The 18,643-nt window shown below is 43.1% G+C and overlaps 1 protein-coding gene across 8 annotated transcripts in view; it reads right to left on the reverse strand.

Moving 5' to 3' along the window:
• PLXNA3 (plexin A3) overlaps positions 1 to 18,643 on the reverse strand; it is a 66,214-nt gene that overhangs the window by 47,245 nt on the left and 326 nt on the right. Inside the window, exons 1-6 of one of the 8 annotated variants that reach the window (XR_005559497.1) lie at positions 18,095 to 18,370; positions 16,818 to 16,936; positions 15,000 to 15,056; positions 11,652 to 12,881; positions 11,136 to 11,318; positions 979 to 1,107 (exon numbers count right to left, since the gene is read on the reverse strand). Coding sequence is in view for 7 of the 8 variants with exons in the window: in XM_039365992.1 (XP_039221926.1) it covers positions 979 to 1,107; positions 11,136 to 11,318; positions 11,652 to 12,824 (1,485 nt within the window). In the remaining variant the exon portion in view is untranslated. Of the gene's footprint in view, positions 1 to 978; positions 1,108 to 11,135; positions 11,319 to 11,651; positions 12,882 to 14,999; positions 15,057 to 16,817; positions 16,937 to 17,026; positions 17,095 to 17,830; positions 18,058 to 18,094; positions 18,371 to 18,643 lie in introns of those variants that run through there. The other 7 variants (XM_039365992.1, XM_039365986.1, XM_039365989.1 and 4 more) reach the window with 7 other exon arrangements.

Genomic DNA, 18,643 nt, shown 5'->3' on the forward strand with positions numbered 1-18,643 from the left:
TCCTGCCCAGGGCACCTTATCTTATGCTCCTGACCTTAATTGGCCATAGCAGTGTGGAAAGGATTTTCCCACTCCCCTTAGAAAAATGAAATAATCTTCACAGTCACTCTTCGTTTTCACATTTTAAACACATTGAAATGTATGCACAGTTATCTTGCCCCAGTTTCTATTGCTGATGTAAAGCATACACTTCCCTAAAGCTTAAACTCATTTGGGTTGCGATGCAGCTATTAAAAAATAAAAAGATACTGAAATGAAGCTTTAACTCTTCTAAGGTAGATATAAATCTGCTGAAAGAGCAAAAAGTTTAAAAAGGCCGGGAGCAATAAATAATTTTAAAAATGCCATTATTTACATAGATATGGATTTTCTAAAAATGCAATTATATCTATATGTAAAAGACATAAATAGATATCCTGAATGTCTTTTCGGCATGGAAAGGTAGAGCAGAAATCCTACCACTAATGATGTTGTCTAACAATAGTATTGATAATATTATTATTAGACAACATAATTAGTGGTAGGATTTAAAACCTGCTTTCCATGCAAAAAGTCATTCAGGAATCTCTCTAAAGAAAATATTTCTTTGCAAGCCTTCTCTGTCTTCTGCTCCTGGAACAAAACCTGGCAGCCAGCCAACCAGCAATCAATCAGTCAATCAATCAATGAACAAAAAAAAAGCAGCCCTCTCCGCCAGAACAGGTAAGCCAGTTGTCACTAGTTGGTCTGAACTACAATTCTCTCTCCCTGCCAGATGCTACACTGGTTGAGTTTGATGGGAGCTGAAATTCCAATACTGAATACATGGAGAGTCAAAGTTCCTGATTAAGTGCCATCAAGTTAGGTCTAGTGACCACATAGATAGACTTTCCTCAAGATGACCTGTCTTCAACCAAGTTCCCACCAGTGGCTTATTTTTCTCCTTCCTAGCTAAGGTACAACAGAAGCTGCTGCCTGTCCCATCTCACTTAGGCTGACCTGTCTCTGGCTGAGCAAATAGAGGTAGCGCTGGTCAGGACTCAGGACCATATCACGCAGCACAGGCTCTCCAGGCATCACTGGCACAGACTCATAAAGATGGGCCTCATCTGGATTGTCCACACGAACCTGTAGGGTATAATGACAAAAGCAGCTCTTTTCCCCTCTCAGAATTGAAAAGATGAAGAGCAGGATAGGGTTTCCCCCCATCCTTAGCAGAAATAGAGGGTCTCTTGACAGATGGCTCCTAAAGCCACGTCAAAAGATAGTGCAGCTATTTTGTCTTTTTCTTTCTAACGTCTTCTTGGCAAGAAAGAAAAAAAAAGTGAAATATTGGCAAAGTACAGGATTACAAATGGAAAACAATATAGTCTAGACCTCTGAGAAAAGAATGAGTCAGGGGCATTCCTCAAGAAAAATCCAGTATCTGAGGGGAGGGAGTATTGAAAATAAATTTTGGGGGGTACTATGTCAGTATAAATATTTTAAAGGGCCAATTTAACAAATATATACCTGGGGTGTTTTTGAACTCCCAAATTCTATTAGCCCATCAGCATGACTTATAATTTTACAATTTAGATGATTTCTGACAACTTCTGGAAGGTCGTAGTTTCTCTATGTATGCGATATAGGAAAAAATAGATCCAATGGATAAAACGTAAAACCTAAAGCAGCTTACTTTGCATTTTGTTCAATTGCATTTTACAAACAGATTCCACAATCTTATATTTTTATACATCTTAAAATGAGAACAATGATTTAGCAATAGCAATTAGACTTATATACCGCTTCCTAGTGCTTTACAACCCTCTCTAACTGGTTTACAGACCATATTGCCCCCAACAATTTGTCTCCTCATTTTACTGACCTCGGAAGGATGGAAGGCTGAGTCAACCTTGAGCCTGGTGAGGATTGAACTGCTGAACTGCAGGCAGCTTGCAGTCAGCAGAAATAGCCTGCAGTACTGCATTCTAACCACTGCACCACCACGGCTCATTTACCTCACAAAGTTGTCACAAACACAGAACATTTCAATATAGCTAGCCCCAGGAGTTAGAAATTTTACTAAAATAATAATGATGTGATAATGAAACAAATTGTAAATGGTGGCAATTGTGGGATATGTAGTAACTTCCTCTATAAAGCTCGGGACTCAAAACATAGTGATCCAATTAAAATAAAATTCTTTTTTTAAATACTTTATAAATAAGCGAAAAGAAACTTATAAGTTACAAATCCAAGTTAAAACGTATATGACACACTCCTTGGCAATCTAGTTATCTCCAAGCTTTTTTATACGGCCTGTTGTACAAGATCACAAAGTACACTCCACTTTTTTTGCTGCATGAGTTACAATGATCATGTGTATTTAACAGCTTTCCCATTTGAAAAACATGCAAGCAGCCAAGATTGTCATCATCTGCCACTACACTTTTTTTAAAAAAAGTTAAAGTTGTCCATTTGTGTGCTCCTCCTAATTCAAGGATTGCATGAATCATCAATGCAATTGGAAGCCCTAATCTCAAACTTTACTGCTCATAGAAACAGGATAGCATTTGTCTTTATAACCACTCTAAAATATATTGAGCTTATGTGAGATAAACAATCTGCAATTTTTAAACATATTTTTATTGACTTTTGATTATTTAAATAAATGAATGTTGCTTTTATTTATTTTTATTTAATAAACTATACATATTATCATGACAAATTTGCTTTTTCTTTTCTTTTTTTGAGGCAGGGGTTGAAGTTTGATCCTATGGAAGCTGAACTGACAGGTGTCTGAATCATCCCTACAACATGTGGCATTTATAAGGAAGGAGGCTATTGATAAATAGCAGATGAACAATTGGAAAAAGTGAGCCTCCACATTTGGGTTGGCATGATGAGGTGATGAAAAACAATTCTGAGGAAGGGCAAGATACTTAAAGCTGAAATTGCTATTCTAAGAGTCCCATCATGGTATTTTTTAACCATTTGGGAAACAGCATGATTGCACAAGGGAGGAGCAGGAGAAGAAGTGACAGGCACTGAGTGAAATTATCTCTCTAACTGGTTTGTTTTAGTGCGATTTAATTCAGTCCAGCAGTCTTGTTCTTTGCACTCTGCTTGGCTTGGCAAATTAAAAATAAGCAAAACATTTAGATACCAACGGAATTGCAGAAGTTAACCAAAGTGACTTCTGTGTGAAAACAGCGGGTGATTAATACTCCCGTGTTTTTTTACATTGTGCCATTTCTGGAGAGGAAGTAACTCCACAGCAAGTGAAAAACAGGCTGCTTTTTATTAAACATCAATTCTTTCCAAGGCTTGCAACATCTGAATTTCTAGTACAGTTACTGATAAAATTCAAAAGATTCAAAAGATTGATTTCTGACATTGAAGTATAATATCCCAGTATTTTCAGAAATCCAGCAGTGGGGCCCCATCCATTCTTCACACATTTCCTGTAAAACGGTAGCCCAGGACAAAGGGCTGTTTAATTGTTTAAAACCATAGCTAGGGAAAAAACACAGGTTAGTTCAGGTTTACACCATTGTTGTTTTTTTTAAAATGTTATCTTCCAGTTACTAGCTATATATCACAAAGGGGAAGCTGAATGCATGCAAAAGTTGGCAGATTCCCAAAAGCCTCTTTCCATCTTGCATAGAATTCAGATGGAGCTTAGCAGATATTTTTCAAAATGGCCCCAGAAATGTGACAGTGGGACTCCAGGAAGCAGTCATCTTTTTATTTTCTTTTTGTGCCTTCAAGTCAGTCTTGACTCTTGCAAATTGTGTGGACAATCCATGCATTTTCTTGCAAATGTTTTTCAGAGACAGTTTATAATTGCTTGCTTCCTAGGGCTGAGAAAGAGGGACTGGTCCGAGATCACCCAGATGGCTTTATGCTCAAAGTAGGACTAGAACTTACAATCTTCTGGTTTCTAGCCTGGCACTTTAATCACTACATTACACTGGCTGTCTCAGGAAGCTGAGAGCTCAGATACCATCTGGCAACCCAATACTCTTCTTTCAAACTCCTGGAACCATTCATGGGCCTTAATAGACTCCAATTTTAGCTTTTTTATTTCTTAGTTATCTGATTTTATTTTGGGTTCAGTAAGGGAGTGCCTCATTTCACCAAATAATATTTTTAAAGCTCGGTAATACATTATAAAGCAAAATATCTTGCTTTTTATCTAGCCCTACAAAGGAAAATCAGAAACAGTGGAGGAATGAGAGGATTCTCTCGCAGCTACTGTCTCCTCCTATATTGCATAAAATAGCTGTGAGAACCACTTTTGTCCTTGTGATATCTTATTCTCACACTGATGATCATTATTTGATTTCCCATCCCACTCATCTTCTTAAATTACACTATGCAGAAGTGCTTTATCAGTGCAGCATATTATACTCATTTGTCCGCTAACTGCAGGCTCAGTTGCTCCATCCTCAGGACTTTCCAGCCTTCCTTAATCTGTCCAACTTCCCCATGTATAATTTTAGAATTTTGCTTTAACTTTGGATAACAGAAAAGTTATATAGGTAGTCCCCAACTTACAACTGTTTGATTAGTGACTGAAAAACGTTTTTCACACTTACGACTGTTACAGCATGCCCATGGTCATGTGATCAAAATTCATGTGGCAACTGGATCATATTTATGACGGCTGCAGTGTTCCGGGGCCATGTGATCGCCTTTTGAGACCTTCTGACAAGCAAAGTCAATGGGGTAGCTAGATTCACTTAAGAACCATGTTACTAATTTAACAACTGCAGCAATTCACTTAACAACTGTGGCAAGAAAGGTGGGGCAAAACTCACTTAACAATTGTCTCACTTAGCAACAGAAATTTTGGGGTCAATTGTAGTCATAAGTTGAGGACTACCTGTATTTTTAATGAAATCAGCTGGACTACAAATGGATCAGAATAGCCATCAAGATGAAAGCATCTCAAAATTTTGCAATGCCTTCTAAACAAAGCCCCATGTGTTGTTAAAGGGCAAGTTATTAGAGAGAGTACCTACCATCAGAATGCATTTTATACACTCCTAATTTGCATAATTTTTTAGGAAAGAACTGACACATATGAAACTGACAAGCTTGGAAATACACAAATAATTTTATCCTTATGATTAGATTCAATATACCGTACAAAAAAATGAGCATTGTGCTACTCCAAGATTATTAATTCATTTGCCCCCAAGAACTTTTGTGTAGGGTTATTTCCATTCAAAGTTGCACTGAAAACACAGAGTGCTTAGAGGAACCAAAGATAACTTGACTGCAGTTGGTTATCACCTCAACTATAAAACCAAAAAAAAATCATAGCTTTGGTATCTGCTTGGAGAGTTACTCATAAAATTTTATGTTGATGTGTTTTATCTCTTTATTTGTCTGTTTTTAATTATACTCTTTTAAAATGTGTGTCAATAGTACAACTATAGAGATTCCAGTTTTGTAGGGAGAAATTTGATTGTGGGCATATGTAGTTTGTATGGAGTACCTATTGGATATACCTTAAAGCAACTACATCTTTTTCTGGGCTCCTACCTCCACAACTGTTAAACAATCCTGGGAAAATAGCCATTTGGTTTAAGACATTCTAAACAATGTTGTCTGTCATGTGCTCCAAATCACGTTTCTCCCTTTGAATCTAAAGGACTGACCAACCCTAATAAACAGCCAGGCCTGGAATGTCTTTTGAACCAGGGTGTTAGCAAATGGAACATAATAGCTTCCTTTCTCTCAAACTTAATAAAAAAAAGTGCAGTCATGCAATAGAGCCAAGGTTTCGTATATTACAGAACAGCTGCAACTTAATCCGATTCAGACATGTTGATGAGCTAGAGAAACTATTACTGGAGGGAAGAGTAGCTATTCTCTGGCGCTGTGTGCCCAGATGTGCCTAACACACACATCAAATGCACAGATCCAGCTTCTGATAAATGGGAATAAAACTTGATGGACGTTAATAAAGCCTTCCACAATGTGATGTTGCAGATGTGTTGAATAATAGCTCCAATCGGCTGTATCCCAAGACATCTGGAGAGTACCACTTCCAACAAAGCAAAAAAGTAATTTAACTGGGAAAGGCTTAAACAGTAAAAAAAAGCTTCCCAATAAATTAAGGCAGTATAAATTATATGCTTCTTTGGCATCAAAAAAAGTCCAGCATTCATAGTGGGGAAGAGGGGAGAGGGGAGGGGAGGGGAGGGGAGGAGAGGAGCCTTGTTCTATTTAAGAAAAAAAGCATCTTCAGCTCTTCAGAGATTAGGGAGCACAACAGACCTCTCAGCCACCCAAGAGGCAATGCCAGTGCTGAAGACAGGCAAACCTTATCATGTATAGAGGGCACTAGGTTGACTAAGGCTAGATGAGAAAGAAGTTGCGATTCCTGATGTGTAGGCCAACTCCCCAAAATTAATCACAGACAATGGGGGAAGGGAACACTGAAGGAAACTAAGAATTCAGTCCCCTTAGCCCAGGTTTGAGTATCTATATTATTATTCTTTACCCAGGAGTTCAGTTTTTGAAGGGCTGTCCTGTGCAAATTAAATTTAAAGACAAAGAATACAGGGGGGGAACTTGAAATTGTCCATCTGAAGTCAGCTTTTGGACATCAGGCGAAAATGTAATAGGCTTCCGCTTCCACATTACGTATTTCCAAATTGGCATCTGTACTTTTAATTTAGCATATTAACGTGTTATGCAATTCTGCCTGGTTCTTTCTTAATGTTGCATTCCTTTCTCCTTGCAGTTGCAGGAAATGGCACTCTAGGCTAGGACTTCATTTTGATAGAACTTCAGTATTTGTCCATAACCTTTTCAGGTAAGTCAATACAAGCAAGTCTGGGGAGAAAGTAGCTCCCCTTAAAGAGGAAGTGGGTGATAGGATGGAGCTACTTTCTACACTGATCCTACATGGCATGGTATCTCCATCAACTAAGGTGGAAAGTAGACATATCTGCCTCTTCTGCATTTGAAGGTAACCGTAGTCACAATGGGAAGGAGACACATATTAGCCTGGAAGAGAAAGCTCAAAGGGTCTTTCATCCTGACCAACAAAGCTCCATTGAGCCTCCCACACACATAAGGACCCCTGGGTCAGTACAGTTATGGAGCTGGGAATTTGGATTCAGCTCCCCCTGTCCCTATCCCAAGGAATAGGATAATGGTCCTTTTCAGATCTGATTGAGGGAACAGGCAGGTCACCTCCAGCATAAGGCTCCAGGCTAGACAGCAACAAGGCAATTAGTGTACTGAAGACAACTGAGGGAGCTCTGGGAATGGCAAAGACACACGGGCAGGCTACCACCCGGCCTCCTGCCATCCTAATTGAATCTCTACCATTTGCATGAGGAACAGAAGGGGGTCATGACCTCCCCTCATGGTCCCTGCTAGAGGTTCAAAAGTTTAAACAGCATTTCTCCTCCACCCCCAATACACATATAAGCAAACTGTAACTTAATTCCATGTGACCAGATGCCACAGCCTCCAAGGGATCTCTCCCTCCCCTCCTCCCCACTTTCAAAACTGAATCCACAACTGGGATGATGGGGGTAGAAGAGAAAATTGGATAGGAATTGGGTTGCTTCCCCCTCCCCAAACCAGTTTAGTCAAGAAGCCAAAAAAATTCACCTTGCTCCTCCTCCTTAGAGATCAATTTGAGCAAAATGAAAAGCTAAGAGATTAATTGTTAAAATCTGGGCTGACAAAGAAGCTATATACCATATTTTCCGGCGTATTAGATGACTTTCTAAACCATGCAAATCTTCTCCGAAGTCGGGGGTCGTCTTATACGCCGAGTTGTCTTATACGCCGGAAAATACGGTATATAAAAAAACCAGACACATATCCATCTAAGCCAGCATTTAATTTTTATAATGAGAGATGCTGGAGTTCCTATTTGCCTTACGATAAGCTGATCTGATTAGGTTGAAGAGCTTTCTAAGACGCCTTTGACTGCAAACAACTGAACTGTAATGATAGGGAAATGCATCTGCTCATGTTAATAGGCACTAAATAGATCCGTATGCTTTAGTGGTGGAATCTGTCATCCAAAAGGAGCTTTGGAAATCCAAGACTTGGGTGCACGTTGAATCCTGAATATGAAAACTGTTGGATAATTTCTGCACCAGTTTTAGCTCACCTTCCTTTTTCCTCCTCGGTAGCATCCAACATCCAACACATCAGTCTCTCCCTTCTTCCAAAAGGCTATTCTATTCTGTACTTCCTTCCCATCCCCTCTCTCCGCCTCATGCAGGCACACTTCAAAAGCTGCAAAATCGGGTTAGAAAATGCTGAGTTCAGGGCAATATGATTCTGGGAGAAGGAAATTGCATTTTAACTCTGCAAGGCCTGAATTAGGGAGGTGCGAGAACAGTTTGTCGGCAAGCTTCTGAGGGATCAGGTGCCATGAATGAAATGAAATATAATGAGAGTTACGATCTGGAGGCTGACCAAGATGTGCTTGGTCTGGGAAGAGTTCTGTGAAAAAAAATCCAAGCCTGAGGATGTGTACAGATATCGGGCTGGCCATGACTGAGCAGAGACAGGACACTGAGGAGATGGAGATGGGAGAAATCCAGTGGGATGTGCCATGCTGGGGTGTGGTCTCTGGTTGCTGAGACCACTTCAGGAAAGAACAGGCTTGAAGGCCAGCAGAGAAGCAGCAGAGGAGGGAGGGAGAAAGGAGGGCCTGCTCAGGAGATCAGGAGTAGGGGCAGATGAGCCAGTGGGCCATGTCTCCTGAGACATAATTGGGGAGGTGCTGTGGCCAACCTGGAATGTTTTGGCAGAACTTCCAGACTGCCGCAGTTAGCTTCAGGTTCAAAACTAAAGAGATGTTCTCCATTTCATTTACCTCTTAGTCTGAACCTTTTGCCAACTGTATCCATGACCCTCCGCTTCAGCCTCTGCCAGCCCAATGTCTGGACTTCACACCCCTTTTCCAGCTCTTGTGCAGCATACACCATTCATCTTCCACTCAGCTCTGCTTATTTTCCCTCCCAATCATTCCCGTTGCCCAGATAGACAAGGGAGGGGAGTGCCGACTTCCAGTTAATATTTAATGTAACAAGTCTGTTGGGCACAACAACTGTGCAGAGTGGTAACTAATGGCAGCTGGGAGGGGGATGCTAGTAACCACCACGACTCCTCTCTTGCTTGCAGCAAGCAGACAGGAAAAGGCCTGAGAGCAAGCGTGCCACTGCAGATGTTCCTCTGGAACCTTCTGAGACTGGAGCCGTTGGGGCTTCTGCAAGAGTGTCAGGGGAGGAGGAAATAGCAGAAACTATCTGTGCTTACTCAGCTGTTCCATGGCCCTTTCCACCTACAAGTTCAGTGGGGAGAATATAGGGCAGCCTGGAAGCTGCCTGGCTTCCAGTGGGCACAGTCCAATTCCTAAGTATACAGTTCCAGGCATAAAATAATATACAGTATACTCTAGGCATTTCTTGACCAACCCACAAAACAGAAAATGGGCAGAAGAAGCAGGATAATAAAAAGAAAAAAATAAAGGAAACCAAGAGAGAGAGATTAAGGTCCTAGAAACTCAGCATCCCAGGTATGTGGGGCCCTGCTGCAGCATTCAACATGAAGAGAAGACCGCCTGGATGCCTACCTATATCCAGGCTATCTGTCCTGGCATACTGAAAAGTGAAACACCATGTTCATTTCCAAAAATACTTTTGGATCCCACATTGGCATTCTTAAAAAAAATAAATAGCAGTTCAGTGCTTTGTTCAGTAGTGTGTCCATCTGTCCAGAAAAAGAGTAGTGGAGACCATTTTGAAGGATTACAGAAGAAACTTCATCAATTTGCCTTCTGGAAAAAGAGCTCCTGGTGAGCAGCCTCTTATGCTGTGGCAGCCATTTTGTCAGGGCACCCAACAAACTTCAGAATTCCAAGTGCATCAGAAAGAGATCTCCCTCAGGAAGAGAAGCTTCTGGGGAATATTATTTTGCAAAATTCTGATTTACATTATAATTATGATTTATCACTTCATATATCTCCCCTTACTCACTGCATCATTCCAACTAGCTCAGGGTTTCCACAGTTGGGCAATTTAGATGATGCATGGACTTCAATGCCCAGAATTCCCTACCCGGCGTAATTATGACTAAGAATTTGAAGAGCTTTTCAGGTTTACAAACATTGATCTAACTCAACTGTTTCCCCCTTCAGGTATGGTATTACAGCTTCTGGAATGTATAGCCACACCAGCTGGGAATTGTAGCCCCAGTGCATCAAGTAGGCACCAGATCATACAGAGCTAGTTTACACTAACTGGCAGAAGCTCAGGCTAACTTGGAGACTTAGGGTTAAAGCTGGGATTTTCTGCATGCAATTTTTCGGTTCAGTGGTTAAGAAGCTGGGTTTATCGGCTGGAAAGCTGGCAGCCCAGGTTTAAGATCCGAGTGCCCTGTGATGGAGTGAGTTCCCGTCCTTACCCCAGCTCCTGCCAACCTAGTAGTTTGAAAGCATGCAAATGCGCATAGATAAATAGGTATCACTTTGGTGGGGAGGAAACAGCACTCTGTGACATCATGCTGGCCACATGACCACAGAAATGTCTTCACACAAGCGCTTTCAATGGCCCTGAAACAGAGCACTGCCCCCTATAATTGGCAATGACTAGTGGGAGTAAAATCTGCAGGACTCCTTTACCTTTACTTTCTGTATGCAAAGTGTGTGCCCTGTCATTGCATCACCTATGAAGCTTTTTTGGAGGATTATAAAGGAGAGGAGGAAAAAGACATATGCTGACATGTGTGTTGTAGCAGGAAAATAAAGTTTGATCCAATTGCTCCCTTAAAGAAAATAATATTACTCAGCCCACCCCACCATTACTCATATTTTCAGCCCATTCTAAACAAAGCTATTAAATAAATGGTTTTGCAGATAGGGCTTCACTGCTGCTAAGCTTCTTTACTCATCTTTCTCTCAGAGCACAGACGGTGATTATGTATACTGAGATACAACCATGTCACCAACTGGGGACAAACACAAGTTTCTTTAGTTCTACTGGGAGGTAAGTAGAAATACTGGGGAAATGAACGCCCTTGAACATTTGTATGCACTCAGCCCTTAGTCATCACCTTCATCCTCCCACTGATTCCTTCCAGGTTCTATCCAAACCCTTTCCCAGGCACCAAGAAGAACATCTGACCTTCTTCAGGTTGCCAGCACGGGTTCCAATGAAGACGACTGAATGGCCACTATAGGTATAAGCAGCAACACTGGCCATGCCCTCGGTCTGTTCCTGAAGCAACGGGCGTCCCTCGATGACCTGCAGCCCTCCTAGGGGTTGGTTCAGTACCAACCCACAGAAATTGCCATTGATCTGCATGGGCTAGAAAGACGCAGAAAAGGGGACATGAGGGTCAACATCACACGGGAATGAGTAACTTAGGTACACAGTGTTATCCAACAAGCCCCATCTCTGTGTATATTACTCAGATACTTATGCCCCAGTTATCAAAGTAGGTCATTAACCAGAAGGGCCCAAACAAAAGTTCCCAGATTTAAGCTGCAGTCATGGGATAAGACAAGAGCCGAGAGCAAAGAAAAAGAAAGGCAATTTCCAAAGGCCAGGATGGCTGGGATTCTTATTTTAGAAAGGAATGGAAATGGGCAATTATTAGGTAGGAAGTGAGGAAGCAGAGACTGCTCGATAGTGTAATACCGTGTTGATGCAGGGCAACTCTTTGTTGAGAAGCCACGGTAGAGAGAGTCGCCCTTCACCACGGTAGCAAGACTGGATACGCTCACGGATGCGCTGATTGACTTCATCCAGCGTGAAAAGGCAGAGCAGACTCTCCCGGGGTGGTGCTGCCCTGTTCTTCTGGCCTTGCGAGAAGGCGGCATAAAGCACATCTTGCCCTTCTGCAATGCCCAGCGACTGGGCCAATTGTCTGCCGGCTTTGGCCAGCTGAGCCGCTTGCACCAGACGGTATTCCACCCCGTCCTTGGAGCAGCCCAGAGGAAATTCCACGTAAGAGTAGAACTCTGTGTCATTGGCACACAGGCGCACAATCTTGGATGAAAAGAAGCGCTCCCCACCCGTCACACCAGGGCCAACGGGACCTCCAGCAGGCTCGAGAGGCGTCTGAGCAGTGTCAAGCTGCAAAGTGAGGAAGTACACAAAACCACCAGACACAAAGGCAGACACGTAGTAGATGTCAAAGGCAGGGTAGAGCGAGAGAGTGTCAGAAGGGACCTTGATTTGGGAAGAGACAAACTCATCCTGATATACCAGGCTGAACATCTCTGGACTGGTGGCATCAGGAGTAAGCCGGCGGCTGGAGAGTGTGGGGAAGTACTCCGAACGCCCTCCAATTGAAGTGCCCACAAAGAACTGGCTGGGCTCTCTCAGCTGCTCCACAATCACACCAACCATGGCGTCTGGTTCACGCCCCCCTGAAAGGTAGTGCTCTTTGCGCTGGTGAGGCTCCCCTAGTTTGGCCAAGTCGTCCAGCCGCAAGAGCTGGCACACTCCCTGCCAAACGCTGCCGCAAGCCACGAGACGGTTGCCAGCGTAGTCAATCAGAAGCAGCTTGTTAACATTGTCAGCAGGGGACAGCCGGTGGGCACAGAGCCGGACGCCTGGGGGAGGGTAGCATCTGGGGTCATCCGGCACTGGCCCCGTGGTGTGAGACCGTAGCTGGGTCAGGTTGGCTGAAAGCTTGTAGATGCGGTTGACGGCACCCAAATAGACCTCCCCTGTCTCATGGTGCACAGCCAGATGGGTGAGGGCCATGTCCGGGGCAGTGAAGACAACACGGGTGCCCCAAACAGGGGGTGGCCAGGAGAGCAGGACACCAGCTATGATGGTGATGGGAAGGAGCAGCCACCACATGATCACTGGGGAATTGCCTGGGATCAGGCAGGGCCAGGCACAAGCAGATCATTCAGCCTGCAAGGGAGACAGAGATTGAGATCCAGCTTCAATGTGCATTGCAAGTGAAAAAGAGAAAAAAATACAGAAAAATAAACAAAACACAGCATAGCGCTCAAGGCTGCATGGTATATACAGCCTTACCCCAGCTCATTGTCATGTGACCAGGGCAGTGTCATGTGATCACGTTACAAGGTCTGTTGGGCTCATCCCACTAATCTGGGGCTCCTCTAAAGAGCTTCGTGCACCAAAAGGTTCCTAATGCATCATGACAGTCCCATAAAACTTACTCTAGGGAGTCCCATTTCTCCAAAGCAGTGGTTCTGAACCTGTGGGTCGGGAACCCATTTGGGGTCGAACGACCATTTCACGGGGGTCACCAAACAACGCAGTCCGCCATTTTTTTCCCCTTTTCCTAGCTGTGCTACTCCCTTTTATTCTATTGGCTTTTGAAAGCCAGTAGAATAGACTCTCTTGAATAGAGTCTAATTCTATTGGCTTTCAAAAGCCAGTAGGAATTGTCCAGGCTGTCTCTGCCCTGCTGAGCCCGCCAAAAGTCCCATGGTTTTGTAAAGATCAATCACGAGAGAAATATTTTTTGGTGTGGAAAAGATGGGTGAATTTTATATAGCACAAATATGAGATTAAAAAGTATTGTCTAGCTTTTGAATAATTTATGTTTAAGGTAATGATTAGAACTATTGTTTTGTTTTGTTTTTATATATTGGAGTTAAAGTATTTAAAATTTAGTTGTTTTTTTGAATATATTTATAATTGTCTGATGTTTATTTAAGTTGTAAGGGTTTTTTTTAGTTTTTATTAACCCTGTATTCAACTCTGGGAAGAAGGGGGGAGGATGATGGGTGGAGTGGGGTGGGAGAGGGGGATTATTTTATTGTAAAACTGTAAAAATTTTCAATAAAAAAAAAGTCCCATTCTGCAAACGGTGCTGCACCAGTTGAGTAGTCCTCGACTTACGACCGGTTGAGTAGTCCTTGACTTACGACCGGTTGGGGGGGGGTCACGGCATTAAAAAGGTTGAGAACCACTGCTCCAAAGGAACAGCCACTGCTTCAAAAAAAAAAAAGGCCTCCTTTTCTTGTTCCATACACTCAGCACCAGTTTCCAGCTTACTCACCAGCACCCACCAGACTCGGCATGAAGCAACACCTGCAGCACTAAAGAAGGAAAGCCAGCGCTGCATTGCGCATGTACATACCTGCAACAACTCAGAAAAGCCAGACCCAGCAATGACACCTGTCATGCCAAAGGAGCAAAGACTGCACACACGAGCAGCTGTTTCTTTCTCAGTACTACAGATATGCACATGTAGAGTCCCAATTATAAGCTCTCCAATGCCATGGTTTCCTCAGTATACACACCGGGGGTTTCATTTAACTATACGAAGTGGGAAGAACTTTCTTGTGCAGCACATTGTGCATTCACATTTATACCAGGCCCACCATTATCATATGTGCACCATTATTACAGCAGCACAATTGCAGATCCCTCACGTGCTAGCAGTTCCTACTGCAACAGGTTTGTACCCAATTTAAATGCTGTGCATGTGCGCTAGCAGATGTGCATTATCACAATGGAGATGGGGGGGGCGGGGGTGTTGCCTTCAATACTTTACAATGAGACCTCAAAGAACTATTCAGATAAACAGCTCCATTGCTTAATGGTTCCATCAGCAAGGGAAAATTTTGCATGTCTGAATGAACCATTAGAAAAATGCCACATTCTCCTATCCACTCTAACAATACTTTCCACTAAATTAGTTTTATTCATACAGCTAGATAGCTAAATAATGTGGAATCAAGCAAGGTGCATGCTAATAGCCTTCACAATCTCTTTATGCCACTCAGATATTTTTTTTCCATTTCTCTTCTCACCTTCCCAGTATTACACCATCTCCACAAACACTTGGAAAGAAATCTTTCCTCACCTAGCGTGGACAAATTCACACTTTTAAAATTTCAACTGCATTAATTCACAATACATATTGTCCACAGATTTACAAAGATGACTGAATTGGACTATGAACATTAAAAGTAACAGGAGAGGGTTCAGGAGAAAGAGAACCCCAGGGGTGCATTTCTGCAAACTGGTAATTAAAGTACAGTATGTACTTACAGCTTGTAGGAACCAGCAAACAGACAGTGGTAGCTCAGAATCCATCTACCCGATGCCCTATCAAAAGTTAAGGTGCAGTAAATATCATGCATTCCTTCACATTCAGTCACAAAACTCAGGAAAAATAGCAATATCCTGCTTTCATATTCTTTTTCTCTAAATTCAATGCCCTAAACCAGTATTCTCCTGGACCACTGAACAAAATTTTGGAAAATGGGGAGACTATGGACCACTCGTTCTTTTATGTTGTCATCTTTTAAGAGCACAGCCATTCATACTGGCAAACAAACAATGATAAAGTTTATCATCTGAAGTTTCTCATTTAAAATTTCGTTTCAAACAGTTGTTTTAAAAGTTTTTTAAAATTAAATTTTGTACAAATCCAAAATTAAACACATTCGATTTTTTTTACTTCAATGTATGTATTCTATTAACAACTCCTAGAATAAACTTTCTGGTCAAGAAAGTTCTTTAATAGGTATCTCTGAGTACCAACAGTCTAGAGGTGAATGGATATTTAAATCTATTTAGATATTTAGCATTTTATTAGCACTTTTATGTTGGAGTTCTATAGCACAGCAACTGTGGACTGAGTTAACAGCTACACTTGAGACATGTTTGTTAGAGTCTATTTTCTGAATATTAGCATCCACTTCACTTCAATAATCCAATTTTCAACCACTGATCTAACAATCCAGCATATGTGAGAAGGCAAGAATTAAGGCAGAGAGTGGGCTTTTGCCTGTGAACATTGGGGAGGGGGGGGGGATTCTGTCTCCTTGGATTGTCAATGGTCTATGAACTACACAAAGAATTCATGCTCTAAAACCAAAAGGTACTTGTAGAGTCCATCACACAGTTTGGAAAGGAGCTTCAAGAGTTTCAGAAGTAGATCCGCCAGGCAAACATGCTTTTGTGTACTCCCAAGATAGTGTGCCCCCCCCCAGCCTATTTAGTAAAGAGGGGAGGAAGTCAGATTAGGATAGGTCTCTCTGCTTTGCCTATTTTAACTGGTGGATCACAAGCTCTAGTCAACTTAAATCTGGTTTTCTTATCCCAAATCATCAAATTTAAACAAATCAAGAATATGGGATCATCCACAGAAGCAAATCAGTCACTATGGTTGACCTATAGGCCAAATTTGGAGATAAGGAAGAATTTGAAGTTTGAAGGTGCTTGGAAGGATCCATTGTGAGGTTTCTCCACAATATTCAAATTTGCACACAAAACAAACAAAATTCATTGCCACTAAGACTGCAGTACTGTACACAGATACAGAATATACTCCTTACTTGCCACAAATATATTCATACCTACGGTACCTCCCCCCCATCGCATTTCAATCGTATTCAATCCTCCACAGCCACCCACCATGGTTTCTCACAATAAATGCTAATAAATAACATCAGATTACACGCAAACCTTAGTCTAAAGTTCAATTCTTTGCCTTCAGATTAATCCAATCCATATTTACAGATCTCACTTTTTATTCAGCGAAATGGCTCTGCTACTCATGGCCACTTAAAATTCCTAGAAACAGAAATCACTACTCAGAATATAAGCTCTCCAATACACTGTTTAAATCAAGCTTCTCTATTATCCACCTTGCAGTAAAATTCTCCCATTCAAATATATCAAATTTTCCTCTCCTTCCTAGAGAGGCTTGGAAAAAGCATAACTAAATCTTAGATAGAACAGCAGCTGTAGTCATCTCCCACCCAAGAGTGGATACCTTGAGATCCCAAATTCATTCACAAGTGAGAAATCCTGGAAAATCAAGATCTACCCATTTTTCTGTTGACAGGAAACGAGACCAACCTGTTACACATGCATTTCATAGCAGTCCATTGGAACACTCCAGACTGGACAACTTGTGTCAGAACAGAATTGCAAGCAGGACTCCTCCAGGATGAAGCTGATCTCTTGATTTTTCCAGTCTGTAAAATGGGGATAATTTCATTTGACCCATGGCATTAAAATAGAAACCGCTTCTAGCAATATATTCCATTTTTAGATAACGAGCATACCTCAATTTTTTTCTCTTCCAAGAACACACCATCAATCAACTTGACCCAATTCTCACATAAGGGATCCCTTCTCTTGAAATGAAAAAAAAACAAAAATCCCCTTCTCTTAATGGCACAGCACTAGAGATGTTTGGCTGCCAGCATAAGTTACAGCTCTATTAAGATAAGGCATGTGAAAATTTTCCTAAATCTGATTACAGGTTTGGAGTTGGACAAAGAATGAGGTAAGGAGAGATCCTCTTCTTTTTCTACAAAAGCCAAACACCAAATGCCGAGAAACACACTGATTGACAAATCCCAGGAAACCACAAGATTAGGGGGTGGTAGGGTGAGGCATATTATCGACCAAGCAACCCACCGAACGAATCAACCCCAGCTGGAGTCTGATGGGCGTTAGCCAGCCTTCTCCACCCCTCCTTGGGCTCAAGCAGAATAAGAAACCAAGCCTTTGTGGGGAGGGAAAAGCAAAGCTCTCCCCCCCCCACACACACACCTCGCCCTGATCCAGAGATGGAATCTGAAAATGCTAGTAGTCTCCTTATTTTGCATTCTCAGACATATTATCTTACCTGTTCGCCTCGTCGTCCTGCCGCCCCCTCCCCACGCCCCCGGCCCTGTTTCCTTCCTGTGACGGCCGCACGCTTGCAATAAAAATCTCTTTCCCAGTCAGACCAGGAAGGAAACTAGAAATCTTCTTGAATGGTAGCAATAATGAAAGAGGGAAATGGGGACCGGGGGGGGGGGGGCGGAGAGAAGAGAAAACCCCAAGTACAAGAGGGCAAGAGATGGGGCGTCTGCTCTCACCACAGAGACGGTCACAGGCTCCCCGCCCTGTTTTTCCAGAGACCCAACACAGGCGGGGACGGAAAGAATCGCCCGCCTCGTTCAGAGACCCCCACACCGCGGACCCTCACAACCGGCCCCTCCGCTCACGGCGTCTCTGAACCGCGTCTGCTCGGAAAAGAGAAGGGGAGGATGCGAGGTGCCGACGTGCCTGGTCTATTCGTCCTCACTCCGATTCTCCCCGCCTCGATCCCTTTGCGTTTTGCACGAAATCCGAATTCTAACCTGCCGCTCTTGCAGCCGGTTCCACGCCCGCCTGCGAGCCGCCCGCCCGCCTCCAGCCGCCGCGGTCGCTCGGCGTCTGCGCCCGTCCCAACCGGTCTGAACCCTTTAAATGTGGCCAGAACCACTAGATGTGAGCGGGGGGAGGCGAAGGATCAGAGATGGCTGAGGAAGCCCCTCTCCACCCGGCCCAGTGGATCTCTCTTTCCTGACTCTCCGGGACTGAGCCTCCGCCCCTCTCCTCGGTTAAAGGCAGGAGATTTTTCTCTCTCTTCCCCGCCAAATAGTCGCCGTGCACGGCCGCCCCCGGACCCTGAAGTGGTATTGCCCGGGCATTCATTCATCCAGACCAGACCCTTGAGCTGAGGCCAGTTGAAAAGTCGGGGCGTCGGGAGTGGGGCTGCTTTAGTGTAGGCTGAGCGGAGCTCCGTGCTTGAAAGAGCTGAGACCGAAGGCAGCCGGGACAGGGAGATGCCTGTAAAATGTGCGAGGCAACGGGGCTGAACTTTAGCATTGAGTGTGCAGGGCTCCCTTGACCTCTCCCGTTGGTTT

Source organism: Crotalus tigris, unplaced genomic scaffold (genome assembly GCF_016545835.1).
Source record: "Crotalus tigris isolate CLP2741 ecotype Arizona unplaced genomic scaffold, ASM1654583v1 scf7180000020218.1340706, whole genome shotgun sequence".
In the NCBI taxonomy this organism is placed as follows: Eukaryota; Metazoa; Chordata; class Lepidosauria; order Squamata; family Viperidae; genus Crotalus; species Crotalus tigris.